Source organism: Nerophis lumbriciformis, linkage group LG31, assembly GCF_033978685.3.
Source record: "Nerophis lumbriciformis linkage group LG31, RoL_Nlum_v2.1, whole genome shotgun sequence".
NCBI classification, from domain to species: Eukaryota; Metazoa; Chordata; class Actinopteri; order Syngnathiformes; family Syngnathidae; genus Nerophis; species Nerophis lumbriciformis.
In genome coordinates this window covers 8,710,001-8,725,000 of record NC_084578.2, presented here as the reverse complement: position 1 = coordinate 8,725,000, position 15,000 = coordinate 8,710,001, and the positions used below count along the sequence as shown (strand labels likewise).

The following is a 15,000-nucleotide window of genomic DNA, read 5'->3' as shown; positions in this document are numbered from 1 at the left end:
ATTCGAACTTTGACCACAGCGTCAGTTGCCATCATTTGCAAAATGATCTACCCCCACTCTTCCTCTCACGTGAGATCCAGCCATATGAATTCCTTCCCTACTGAAAATCACAACGCACCTATGGTGAGCTCTGACTTCATAGTGAAACTTAAACAAGCTGAGGCATGGACAAGCATGCATGATCTTCAAGTCCATTTACTAGTCAAGTGCTTTGCCCTCTAAAAATAGGTCCTATTGGCTAATTGATTGATTCTAAGATTCTACAGACATCCTAATAGCGAGAGATGCACGGCAGTGATTCTGGAGTGTCTCCGTACAGAGTAAGTATTGGCCCTTCTCGAGTTTAACACCCGGATGGGAAGATCCTACATTACCTGTGCCAATGTGTGTTTACGAAGCTAAGTCGTTACGGCTGCTGTAGAACTTTAGCTTCCACTACGATGGTCGGGTTCTCTATGTCGCCTTTGCTCTGAACCATCCTCAGCTCCAGCTGCGCGGGGCTCGGCCTTTTCCCCGGGCCGGCTTTTTCTGAAACGGCAGAGAGCAAAAGAACATATAAACAAAGAGGAAAAACTGAAAAGATTGGGCACTTCTCGAGAATAGTACAAAACCCAAAACCAGTGAAGTTGTCACGTTGTGTAAATGGTAAATAAAAACAGAAAACAATGATTTGCAAATCCTTTTCAACTTCTATTCAATTGAATAGACTGCAAAGACAAGATATTTAACATTCGAACTGGCAAACTTTGGTATTTTTTGCAAATATTAGCTCATTTGGAATTTGATGCCTGCAACATGTTTCAAAAAAGCTGGCACAAGTGGCAAAAAAGACTGAGGAATGCTCATCAAACACTTATTTGGAACATCCCACAGGTGAACAGGCTAATTGGGAACAGGTGTGTGCCATGATTGGGTATAAAAGCAGCTTCCATGAAATGCTCAGTCATTCACAAACAAGGATGGGGCGAGGGTCACCACTTTGTGAACAAATGCGAGAGCAAATTGTCGAACAGTTTAAGCACAAGATATCTCAACGAGCTATTGCAGGGAATTTCTACGGTCTGTAATATTATCAAAAGGTTCAGAGAATCTGCACTGCAAAAACTGAAATCTAAGTAAGATGAAATGTCTCAAATAAGGGTGATATTTGTTTATTTTCTGTCTGATAAGATCATTCTTCTCACTAAGCAGATTTTATGTTAGAGTGTTTTACTTGTTTTAAGTGTTTTGGTCCTAAATGATCTCAGTAAGATATTACAGCTTTTTGCTGAGATATGACCTATATTGAGTAAAACATGCTTGTATTGGCTCATCACCAGGCCAATACCATCCCTACAGTGAAGCATGATGGCGGCAGCATCATGCTGTGGGGATGGTTTTCAGCGGCAGGAACTGGGAGACTAGTCGGGATAGAGGGAAAGATGAATGCAGCAATTGACAGAGACATACTGGATGAAGAGCAATGCTTCCAATCCAACCTGATGCAAGGAGGAATAGGCGAAACTGCCCGTATTCAAAAAGACTTGAGGCTGTAATTGCTGACTCAAAGCGCTTTACATGATCTACTTCTTTAAGTTACATTTAAACCAGTGTCTTGCCAAAGGACACAATGGCAGTGACTCGAATGGCAGAAGCTGGAATTCTCAAGTTGCTGTCACGGCCGCTCTACCAACGAGCCACACCGCCCCTACAATGCAAGAAATAAAGAAAAATGAGAGTGCACTGCAAAAACTGAAATCTAAGTAAGATGAAATATCTCAAATAAGGGTGATATTTGCTTATTTTCTGTCTGATAAGATCATTCTTCTCACTAAGCAGATTTTATGTTAGAGTGTTTTACTTGTTTTAAGTGTTTTGGTCCTAAATGATCTCAGTAAGATATTACAGCTTGTTGCTGAGATGTTATGACCTATATTGAGTAAAACATGCTTGAAACTAGAATATCAAGTGTTGCAAAGCTGTGTCATCAACACTCACAAGTATAAAACTACTTTTTTAAAGTAATAATTTCTTATTTCAAGCATGAACAAAAAAAATCATGACTTTGACACAATTGTGTCTCATAATTAAAACAGATGACAGCCAAATGGACTTTGCGGTTTTATTTTCAATGAAACAAGAGAAAAGATGTACTCATATAGTAGTGCAGTTGGCACAGTACAGTAAACGGACAGTTAATATTTAAACATTTAACATGTGACATTTCAAACAATTTTGATCAGAAATAGTTCATGCACATTCTGGTAAATTACTCAAAATTACAATAAAAAAAAAATTGTATAAGCTGTATATTTCTATATATATATATATATATATATATATATATATGTATATATATATATATATATATATATATATATATTCCTCGCGCACTAATTGACTGAAAGAGCATGCACTTGGCGCGATGATGTCATGTTATCGATGGAAAAATGCATTTTTAGACCATATGATTTGCCTGGGCGGTTAGGAGACCCCGAGAGTAACAAGCGGTTGCCTTGTTGCCTTTCCATTAAGAACAATAAACTAGTTTTTAGTTTGCTGGTTTCAAGAAATGTAATGCCGGGCGCATATCATTATGTCAAGATAATGGCACTAGCATTTACTTCATTTAAGAATAGTTTTCAACATATTGAGAAAAAAGGTCTAATTTTTTTTTTCTATCAAGAAAAGTGCACTTGTTATTAGTGAGAATATACTTATTTTAAAGGTATTAGCTAATTTTACTTGTTTTGGAAAATCTTGACAAGCCAAATTTTCTTGTTCTATTGGCAGATAATTTTCCTTAATTCAAGTAAAATACCCCTAATTTTTGGATTTTTTTCCCTTGTTTTTGAACACTGATTTTTTGCAGTGTGGAGAAAACACTGCACGTAAGCAGCAAGGCTGAAAACCAACATTGAATGCCCGTGACCTTCGATCCTTCAGGCGGTACTGCATCAAAAACCGACATCGGTGTGGTAATAATGCCCCTGTGCCAACTTTTTTGCAATGTGTTGCTGCCATTAAATTCTAAGTTAATGATTATTTGCAAAATAACTTAAGTTTCTCAATTTGAACATTACCGTATTTTTCGGAGTATAAGTCGCACCTGCCGAAAATGCATTATAAAGAAGGAAAAAAACATAAGTCGCACTGGAGCCCGGCCAAACTATGAAAAAAACTGCGACTTATAGTCCGAAAAATACGGTACATATCTTGTCTATGCAGTCTATTCAATTGAATATAAGTTAAAAAGGATTTGCAAATCATTGTATTCTGTTTTGATTTACGATTTGCCAACTTCACTGGTTTTGGGTTTTGTAATTGCGTGAAATAGCCAGAAATACCATTAGCGTAGGTAATGGTGCGCTTGATGACATGATGCATGACGGAAACCGTCTTTTCACAGGCAGCCTGTGAGTGAGAAACAGAAGGCCGGGTTACACAAGACGGCAGCGCGGCAGGCATTACAGCATGGGAGCTTCACGCAAAGTGTCACACCTTCAGGTCTTTGGGGTGAAGGTGTGTCCAGGCAAGCAGCAAGGCAGCAAACAGGTCTCCCGTCCCCACAAATACCGCGTCGACTTTGGGGATGTCCATGCGGATCTTCTGATTGTAAACGCTCCCGTCCGGTTTCACTACGAGAAGGATGAAAGAATCGACGGCGATATCAGGGTAGCATGAAGGCAAAGATGTTGTTTTGAACGTTGGTCGGCTTGTTAAGTAGCAGGACGATGTAAAAAATAGTACACAAAACATTGATTTCAAAAATACTATATTGGTGTGTAATTAAATGTAGAATATATGTATAACATATTTATATTGTTCCCATGTGAAAAATGCTGTATAATAGACTGTATTTATATTATTCACATGTGAATAATGCTGCATAATAGACTGTATTTATATTATTCACATGTGAATAATGCTGTAAAATAGATTGTATTTATATTATTCACATGTGAATAATGCTGTATAATAGACTGTATTTATATTATTCACATGTGAATAATGCTGTATAACAGACTGTATTTATATTATTCACATGTGAATAATGCTGTATAATAGACTGTATTTATATTATTCACATGTGAACAATGCTGTATAAGACTGTATTTATATTATTCACATGTGAACAATGCTGTATAAGACTGTATTTATATTATTCACATGTAAATAATACTGTATAATAGACTGTATTTATATTATTCACATGTGTATAATGCTGTATAATAGACTGTATTTATATTATTCACATGTGAATAATGCAGTACAATAGACTGTATTTATATTATTCACATGTGAATAATGCTGTATAAGACTGTATTTATATTATTCACATGTGAATAATGCTGTATAATACTGTATTTATATTATTCACATGTGAATAATGCTGTAAAATAGATTGTATTTATATTATTCACATGTGAATAATGCTGTATAATAGACTGTATTTATATTATTCACATGTGAATAATGCTGTAAAATAGATTGTATTTATATTATTCACATGTGAATAATGCTGTATAATAGACTGTATTTATATTATTCACATGTGAATAATGCTGTATAATAGACTGTATTTATATTATTCACATGTGAATAATGCTGTATAATAGACTGTATTTATATTATTCACATGTGAATAATGCAGTACAATAGACTGTATTTATATTATTCACATGTGAATAATGCTGTATAAGACTATTTATATTATTCACATGTGAATAATGCTGTATAATAGACTGTACTTATATTATTCACATGTGAATAATGCTGTAAAATAGATTGTATTTATATTATTCACATGTGAATAATGCTGTATAATAGACTGTATTTATATTAGTCACATGTGAATAATGCTGTATAATAGACTGTATTTATATTATTCACATGTGAATAAAGCTGTATAGTATTTATTGTCTATTGTGAGCGAACTGTGGTGCTGGATTTCCCTCAGGGATCAATAAAGTACTTTCTATTCTATTCTAATGATGTAGTCCAGTCCACCCATTCTGTTATGTTGGTGGTCAGGACCCCGGGACGCGAAGACGGCAGGTGACGTGCAGGCAAAAATGTATTCAATCGTGGCAAAAACAAGGGAGCCCCAACGTGGGTGAGCAGGAAAAATTAAGAGATTCAAAATGAAGTTGAAGTGAGACCTCAATTTCCGAACCCCCCCCTATTTACGAACTTTAAAGTGTCTCTGTGTGCGAACCATGTCTCTGTGTACAAACGCTTCATCCATTCATTTTGTGCTTGGGGAATTATGGTGTACTGGGAAATCGGACTTTCTGAGTTTCTCGTCGGAAGTTTCAACTGGCACGCCCCTGGGAGGTCGGATTTCCGACTCAGAAAGTCAGAGATTCTCACCACCCCCAGTTGGCTTCAAAGATGGCGGCTTTGAATGTAAAAAAACAATATAAGCTTCTATAAAAGCCATTATTAGTACTTCTAATTAGTTTTTGTTGCACTAAATCGGCCATATACGATGTATTGTTGTACGTTTATATATCGTAACGTTATTGTAGTATAAATTACATATTTACTTGTGCTATATATGTTCTATATCGCTAGCAATAGCGTCTGTGTTTCCTTTTCATCCACCACGTTTGAAGGTTACAAAAAAAGTGTATATTTTCCCATAAGTTGTTTATATTCAGACAAGGCAAGCAAAAATAGCTCTCGTGGATGTGTCCCTTCTCTCCCTCTGTCTACTGGTTTCTCCCTAGGAGCAGCTCACCAGAGGACCTTTGCTAATATAATGTAAATGGACTTGACTTTTTCAAAAGGTTAAATAATGTAGCAATATCATTGTTAAAAGTTAAGGATTTTTGTGATTTCTGATCGTTTGTGAGGGCACCAACAGGACTGTGTGTGTTGGCAAAGCCGCGCATACAGCACAGTTCTGCTTGTCATTATTGTTTTGACTTGTTAATAAATAGAAAGTTGATCCATTCCCTCTTTGTTATGTTTGTTTGGTATACAATACTGTATAACACTTTATATTGTGTTTAAAGTGTTCGAACCTTGGACCTATAGACGTTTGTCGAGGTTGGAACCCATTATTCATATTTACATTGTTTCTTATGGAGAAATGGGCTTCACAATACAAACTTTTCGATTTACAAACTGTCGGAGGCAGATATTTACATATATCCGAATTTAAGTGTTACTTCTTTTATTTCATAATCATATTACAAAACAGCTAGTGTTTTTCTTCCAATTGTGGTCTTTTGGTTGTCTGCAAAAAACTGTGTGCTTAACCTTGAGTGAGGAATGTAAGAAAGAGAGATAATGGGCATGTGTTTTGGTTGGAGAGACAAGACTGCGAGGGTGGGAGGAAGAGAGACTTAAGAGGGGAGAGGGTTTTTCGGGGGGGGGGGGGGGGGGGGGGGGCAGACCATCTTGGCGGCGCGATTGAATGTTCTATGCTGGACTGGTCTCAATGTATATGCAAAGCTTTGCAAATATATTACAAAATACCTATTCTGTCTCTGGTGGTTTTTCTACTCAGCTTTAAGTGTCGTAACGAGCTTGGAAGCGACTTGTGACTTGAATTCCCTGGGAGGAACAACTGGTCCAAATGCAACAATTCTCTGTTCAAGAGCCAATTAAGTTCCTAAAAGGAGGTTCCACTGTACAAAGCACAATAAAAGATAAACAAAAGCTGACAGGGAGTGGACCAAAAAAAATAAGAGCGCTGGACAGGAAATACACAAATACACAAGAAATTAATAACTTCCATGTGAGATCATCACAACATTACAAAAAAGTTTTTGGATCACATCAAATATATACAAACAAGATGTTATCATAAAAAACAGCAGTGTTACGCAACACATGTATTCAAGCTTCATGTTGCTTATTTCCCCCATAGAACACACATCTTAAATTATTTAAACGCTAAATGTTCTCCTGCTAAGACTGGGGGTAACTGATGGGGTGTTGTACCTATTTTTTGGCTGCCAAGGGCCACCAGGTGCTGGTCTCCCTGTTGTGAAGGCAAGTCAGTGCTCGTGAGGACCACCATATCAGGACCCATTTTATGAAGCAATTCCATTGCCTGGGGAGAACAAAAGGGCACAGTTCACTCAGCATTTTTTGGACCGCTTTCTAAACGCTGCACATCAAGAAGGATTAGGATAGGACAGACTTTATTTCGCCCACAATATGGGGAAAATATGTGGTTGCGGTGCAGATTCGAAAAGTCCACAACAAGTAAGGTAAAAAGATGAAACATTAAAGAACACAAAGGACATAAAAGACATTAAAAAGAGCAGAGCTGATTCAACCAGCTGCCATTTCTCCATACAGCTACAAAAGTAAAACGACGAAATACCAAAAAAATTGTAATAAATGATACATATTGCACACATATGACTGCCCCATGCATTACAGACACACAACAAAAACCCACCTCAACAGCATCTTCTATTGTGTGGATTTTTCTTCCAGTTAATAGCCTGTTAAGGAAAAGCAGATCAATCCATGAAACGACAACCTCACTTTCTGTATTGTACAAACATTTACGAGCAAACTTATTGAGTATGTTCACTTTATTCAGTTTTTTAAATATATTAATCCTTGTGCTAGCCCAAGATCAACTATACACACTTACTTTTAGGACCCAAAAAAAGACCCGCTCATAAAAATTTACAAATTACTATTGTTTTCACTTTCTATGCTTGAAATCGTTTTTAACAACTTCTGATGTATCTTTCTAACATAAAGCAGGGCTATTCAACTGGCGGCTTTGATTTGGCCCGCCGAACATCACCCAAATAGGCTTGATGAAACCATTCAAAATAGGATTGCTCATGCATGCAGTACTTCCGCTACCCCGCAGGGGGCAATAGCAAAGCATACAGTCGTGGTTTTGTGACCAACAAGTATGTGCTCCAAAGTGCGTGTGCACATCTGCATGTGTGTGTGTGCCCCACATGAAACGGACAGCAAAACCCTGTCTGTCTGAGAGAAAGGCAATCATTAGTGACCTACGGTTAACAACAAAGTTATTTCACTTTAGCTTTTTCTGTGTTGAAGCAGCAAAAAAGGACATTATGTTAAATGAAGAGTTTCTGTCTCTGATAGTTGATATAATAATGTAACTGCATCATAAAGCCTACATGAACTCCATGGTGTTCAGAGATGAATAGTCTCTCCTATTGCTATTGTACAATTTTTTCAGCTATAGTTACATTAATCATTAGTAATGTAGCAGCCTAGTTTTGAATGGCAGGGTCCCTGCTATAACATGTTGATAAAAATATAACATTTACATAATAAAAATCAACTACAGGCTTCCCAAATGCTGTAATAAATTAAGCATGATGAGTTGAGCATATGTCAGCATGTGGCCCCACTTTTAACTCTTACTGCAAACGCTTACTTATAGTAAGTCATTATTTTGACTTAGTAAGTCATTATTTTGACTTAGTATTTTACTAAGTCAAAATAATGACTTACTGAGTCATAATAATGACATACCGTATTTCCTTGAATTGCCGCCGGGTATATAATATGCGCATGCCTAGAATTACCGCCGGGTCAAACTCGTTTCGCAAAATAATTAGCGCATGCCTAGAATTACCGCCGGGTCAAACTCATCACGTCACGAGTGACACTTTACCTTTCAAGGCATCATTTTCAAAATGGAGGAGGCTAATTTTAATAATTTAAAATCGCACAAAGGGAAGAAGATAAAGAGCTATTCAGTAGGATTTAAGGTAATTGCAATTCTTATTATTAATATTGCGTTCGTTTGTAGTGGTGGATAGCTGACTTTTTGTTGTTGGAGTTGCGTCTTTCAAAGCGCTTTATTTTGAAAAAATGTTTTATTAATATAGCTGCGTGTGTCATGTATGAGTCATTTTGATGCAGATGTACGAGTAACATTTCAGAAACAAATCATGAGCTAAGAAAACCTGCTAACAGGTGGTAATAATGTTATTTTAATTGCCTTTTCAGACCCAAACAAAAAGAACTCCCGGGATGATTCATTGTGCTTTAAATTTTATTGCGGCATTAAGCGATGTCATGATGGTATCCTTACATCACACTCAAATTTATAAGCGCATGCCTAAATTTACCACATGCCTTTGGTAAGCGCCGGAGTGAGAAGAGGTTTTAAATTAATTAGCGCATGCCTAAATTTAACGCATGCCTTTGGTAAGCGCCGGAGTGAGAAGGTGTTTTAAATTAATTAGCGCATGCCTAAATTTAACGCATGCCTTTGGTAAGCGCCAGAGTGAGAAGAGGTTTTAAATTAATTACCGCCCCGGCACTAATTCAAGGAAATACGGTACTTAGTATCTCAGGTAACTAGGACTGTTTTGTGTTTTGTTTTTACTTTACGGAAAAAATATCGACATATATATCGTATATCGCTATTCAGCAAATAGAGTGGAAAACACAACCAAAAATTGTAGACTTCTTCACGCGACGAAGCCGGCCTACATCACCCTCTGTATCGCCTCCTCCCTCACAACCACCATCACCAGCAACTCCTCCACCGCCAGATCCCCAGCTATCCTCTAAACACCGAGGCAGTGGGTGGAACCCGTAGTGGGCTAGAGACCCCAATTACGCAGGGTGGATTTACCATACCGAACACGGTGAGTAGAGCATTATTTATTTTATGTTGAATGATGAAATATAAAATGTAGACTAAGCTATATTAAGTCAGTTATTGTATTATTCCTAGGAATGTTTTGCAGACTATGTAGAATGCACCGTCAATGGGCATCACAAGGTCCCTCTCAAACGCCGTTCATAGAGGTCCCCTGCATTAACTACAGACGTGATGCCTTGGACTCGCACTTGAGCTCAGCTAATCACGTTTCGTGTGTGGGCATTATTATAAGACATTGTTATTTGGTTATTTTTTAATAAACATGTGTTCAATGTAATCAGAGTCTGTAGTCTATTGCCACAAAAGAAGGAACATCAATCATTGACAAAATTCTGGAGCTTCTGTTTCTTCATGCTGCTAACTATCTGTCTAGCTGCCATACTTGCCAACCCTCCCGGATTTTCCGGGAGACTCCCGAAATTCAGCGCCTCTCCCGAAAACCTCCCGGGACAAATTTTCTCCCGAAAAACTCCGGAAATTCAGGCGGACCTGAGTGACGTGTTGACAACACACAACAACAGTGTCTACCGTAAAGCAGTTCGTCTGCCGTAAACAGCAAAGTTGCGACACTTTTAAACAGGACAATACTGCCATCTACTGTACATGCATATGTGACCCACCCATAATGTGTCACATTTTTGTGTTGATTTATTTATTTTATTTTGTGGTTTGAATTCGTTTTTGGAGCTGTCATTACACATTTATCAGTATTCACATTGGTCAGTAGGGGGCAGTAGGGCGTTTCTTCCCAATTGAATGCCATCGCCTGCAGACCGGAAGTGTCTTGTCATTCTGATGAGCGTGACCAGTCTGTGAACAATTGAAACGTCCTGTGTGCTTTTTCCTCCTGTATAACAGGTTAGTTTTGGTGAATCAACTCACTGAATAATATCCATGTGATATTTATAAGTTTAAGTACACATTCTGATGGTGGAGCCTAACTCTAAAGTGTTTGTGAGTTGTAGTTTGTAAATGAACACTGAAATTCAAGTATTTATTTTATTTCTATAAATATATATATATAGCTAGAATTCACTGAAAGTCAAGTATTTCTTATATATATATATATATATATATATATATATATATATATCTTAACCACGCCCCCAACCACGCCCCCCGCCCCACCCCCGACCACGCCCCTGCCCTCACCCCCCAACCCCCACCTCCCGAAATCGGAGGTCTCAAGGTTGGCAAGTATGCTAGCTGCACACGCAGGAAACAAGTAGCGAGGGCAGGATGATTAATTTATGGTCAGTGCAGTGTGAAAGCCGATGTGTTTACTTTGCAATTAATAAACGCAGTCTTATAGAAATATAACCTGCAGGGGCACTTTGACGAAACATCCACATTTCGATGTCCGGGCCCTGAAAACTGCGGTCCTCTTCATTATGTAGTTGATGAGCCCTGATTTAATGTTTTTTGTTGTTTTTTATGTTGCCTTTTTGTCAAAAATATTTAAAAAAATTATAATGGGAAAATGCAGAGTGAAATATATTTATGGTTGGGAAATTAGTCTTGAATAGGTCAATACCAACATTGATTTTGATTCAGTAGCCAGGAGGCAAAAACAGGCAATATAGGCAAAATAATATATTTTAACAGTGTCTACCGAGCTACAATGAGAGAAAAAGCAGGCATGACTTGGTTGAGTTTATTGTCTTTTATATATATCGTCACCCTGTTAAAATAATCGCCTAACTCATTTTTTCACGTTTTTTAAGAAACACAAAAAACTTCACACACTTGACATAGGCCATTATCTTAAAAGGGTAACAATCACATGATCTGATCACCATTGGTGGCCGGCGTCATGACTAGATAAGGCAAAAAAACCCCCACTTTTGACAGAAAATGACTTAGGCCAGGGGTGCTCATTACGTCGATCGCGAGCTACCGGTCGATCTCGGAGGGTGTGTCAGTCGATCACCAGCCAGCCATTAAAAAAATAGTCCTAAAAATGAGCGATCATAAATCTTCACTATGACGTCACCTTCGTCACTTGATTGACATTCACGGCACCCGAGGGTCTTCTGAGATGACGCTGGCTGCTGCCAGCTCATTAAAATTACCGACTGGAAGGCGAGAAACACTTTATTTCAACAGACTCTGGCGCCGTACCTGTCGTCAAAACTCCAAAGACAGACTGCACAGTTGCACAATAAAAGCGCTGCTTCATCCTGCCTGCGCTACCAAAATAAGAGTCTCAGAAAGCTGGCGTGCACAAGCTAGCAAGCTACGGAGTTTGCCAACAATGTATTTCTTGTAAAGTGTATACAAAGGAGTACGGAAGCTGGATAAATAAGATGCCAAAAACCAACCACTTTCATGTGGTATTAGACAGAAAGGAGGACTTTTTTTCTCCTCCATTCGAAAATGCGGACCTTATCAGCACCACTGTCTGATTCCTATCAATGCAAGTCATCAGAATCAGGTAATACACCAACTTATATTCTTGTCTTCATGAAAGAAAGGAATCTATGTGTTAATTATGCTTGTATTATCTCTAAACACTTTTAACTTATTAACAATATTAACTATATGTGTTAAACATGCTTGTATTATCTTTAAACACCTTCAACTTGTTAACAATACTAACTATGTGTTAAACATTCTTGTATTATCATTAAACACCTTTAATTTATTAAAAATATTAACTATATGTGTTAAACATGCTTGCATTATCACTAAACATCTTTAACTTGTTAACAATATTAACTATATGTGTTAAACATGTTTGCATTATCTTTAAACACCTTTAACTTATTAACAATATTAACTATATGTGTTAAACATACTTGTATTTTCATTAAACACCTTTAATTTATTAACAGTATTAACTATATGTATTAAACATACTTGTATTTTCATTAAACACCTTTAATTTATTAACAATATTAACTATATGTGTTAAACATGCTTGTATTATCATTAAACACCTTTAACTTGTTAACAAAAACATATGTTTCATAAATAAGTAAATATAAATTATATATATGAATGAGGTAGATCCCCACGACTTGATCAATTGAAAAGTAGTTCGCCTGCAGAAAAAGTGTGAGCACCCCTGACTTAGGCGATTATTTTAACAGTGTGACGATACATTTTCCATATTATCCATAACTGCCCAAGTTCACTTTTGTTACATTTCAGCAGTTTCATGGCAGCTTAGCTCATCAAAGCTCTAAAAAAAACGTTACTCGTGATTTTCTGGCGCCACCTGGTGGTCAAGGAATGCAATTATATCAAAACAACATTTTCTTGTTTTTCAATTGCCAAACATAACATTCATTCAGTTTTCATGTAAAAACATGGTACTATATCAGTATTACAGTCTGTTAAAAATGAGCAGTTATAATGGAAGTCAATGGGGCCAATGAGTACTTGAGTACAATGAGTACAATGTTGCAATCAAAAACACATTGCAATGTTATCAAAAAAAAACTCCCATGTGAAATTTCAGACCTCTAACCAGCAAATAAAACAATAATTTCACATTTTTAGGCCCAAGGGGTGCACAAGTGTTCAAATGTCACTCACTCTGCTTCAAACTGGTTGGGCGTAAGGATATCCGCCAAAGGCACTACTTTGTCTCTGTAAACTGGCAGAAGTTCCTCCGGGACATACTGCAACACATTAAATATTTGTTATGACTTGGTCAAAGTGACTTTGAAAACGCGCCGACAAACTAGGAACGCGTGGTTGTAGGCGTCCACAATGTACCCCATCAGGCATTCTGTCATTGACCACATTGTATAAAGAATGTCTTACAACTTTTCCAACAATACAAAAACATCCCAACAAAAAGGTCAGCTCTTCTTTAATAGACTGACATCAAATCAATACGCCAAAATGTGGTCAATATTTACGACCTTATACATAATTATGTAGTGGAGAAAGAGAACAGTGGTGCTCACCATTGCACCTTGGTCTCCCATCACAGGGTCACAAACTGTTGAAAGGAACGGCAGCCATGACTCTTACTTTATTACACTTTTCTTTAAAAGAAAATTAAAAATATTCCATTAATTCACTAGTAGTGCACTCACCATATACCAGACTGGGGTTGGCCTTTTTCAGCTCTTTAATGATGTCCACCACTGTCGCCAGGAAGGACGTGTCCCTGCTGTACCCTTGGAGATAAACATGGGACAAAATGCACTTCTTAAAATAACACTGCTTCAAGACCAAATAATGTCGAGAAGAATTCAGATGTCAAAACATATTTGGGGAGAATGATTGACAATGACAATGAACTTTATTCTGAAATGAAAAATTGGGCTCCAGCAAAAAGAGAACTTTTCTCATGCATGGCAAACAGGTTTGTGTTTGAGCAGTGCTTATTACCATCTACTTAACTCATTACTATTTTTTTAAATACTGAATACCGGCATTTTACAGTATGTGTATATATCGTATTTGCTGATGTGGTTCTTTTGTAGTTGTAAAAAAAAAAAAAAAAAGACTGATACCGACATGTGTCAAAATTGTCATGTCTGTGTGATCATGTTTTTTGTTTTGGTCATGTTCGGTTTTGTTTTTGGACTTTTTGTGCACTTTTGTTTTGTCACCATAGCAACCATTATTTTTCACCTGTCACGTCACGCACCTGTTTTCGTTAATCATGTCTATAGTATTTAAGTTCATTGTTTTCAGTTTGTCGTTCTGACGACATCCCGCATTTATGCTTCTGCACTCTCCACACCCTTATGACCCTTGCTGCTCTTTTTTCATGCCAAGTATTTGTTTATTAAGCCACAGTTAGTGTTTTTTGTTGTTCATAGTTTCTGCCTTTGTGCAAGTATTTGTTTTCATAGCCAAGTCGTTTCTCCGCCACTGTGCGCGCTTTTCGTTTGTACTTTTTTGTAGTTATAGTGTTTAAATAAATCATGTATTCACCTTCACGCCACATCTGGTCCAATTCACTTGCACCTCGGGAGAACAAACCAAGCCATAGTCCAAGTCTTGACAAAAATACCAAATATCAACGCCGATAATCGGTCAATCTCTAATCCAGGGGTGTCCAGACTTTTTGATTTAGGGGCCGCATTGGGCTAAAAAAATTTGGTCGAGGGTGTCGAAAGCCGACTGCATGTATATATACATATATATATATATATATATATATATATAAATATACTTTACATATATGTGTACATATTACAATATTATAATATTATAAAGCAGTGTTTTTCAACCAGTCTGGTGTGCCGTGGGAGATTATCTAATTTCACCTATTTGGGTTAAAAATATTTTTTGCAAACCAGTAATTATAGTCTGCAAATAATGTGTTGTTGAGTGTCGGTGTTGTCTAGAGCTCGGCAGAGTAACCGTGTAATACTCTTCCATGTCAGTAGGTGGCAGCAGGTAGCTAATTGCTTTGTAGA

The 15,000-nt window shown here is 37.2% G+C and overlaps 1 protein-coding gene across 3 annotated transcripts in view; it reads right to left on the bottom strand.

The window, feature by feature from the left end:
• Positions 1-15,000, bottom strand: part of LOC133574416 (pyridoxal kinase-like) — a 35,716-nt gene that overhangs the window by 5,397 nt on the left and 15,319 nt on the right. For 2 of the 3 annotated variants that reach the window (XM_061926605.2, XM_061926606.2), the window contains exons 4-11: positions 13,663-13,746; positions 13,531-13,565; positions 13,154-13,239; positions 7,400-7,445; positions 6,934-7,045; positions 3,481-3,617; positions 3,327-3,393; positions 375-528 (exon numbers count right to left, since the gene is read on the bottom strand). In XM_061926605.2, coding sequence (XP_061782589.1) covers positions 407-528; positions 3,327-3,393; positions 3,481-3,617; positions 6,934-7,045; positions 7,400-7,445; positions 13,154-13,239; positions 13,531-13,565; positions 13,663-13,746 — 689 coding nt within the window. In that variant the 3' untranslated portion in view covers positions 375-406. Of the gene's footprint in view, positions 529-3,326; positions 3,394-3,480; positions 3,618-6,933; positions 7,046-7,399; positions 7,446-13,153; positions 13,240-13,530; positions 13,566-13,662; positions 13,747-15,000 lie in introns of all 3 variants that reach the window. The other variant, XM_061926604.2, reaches the window with a different exon arrangement.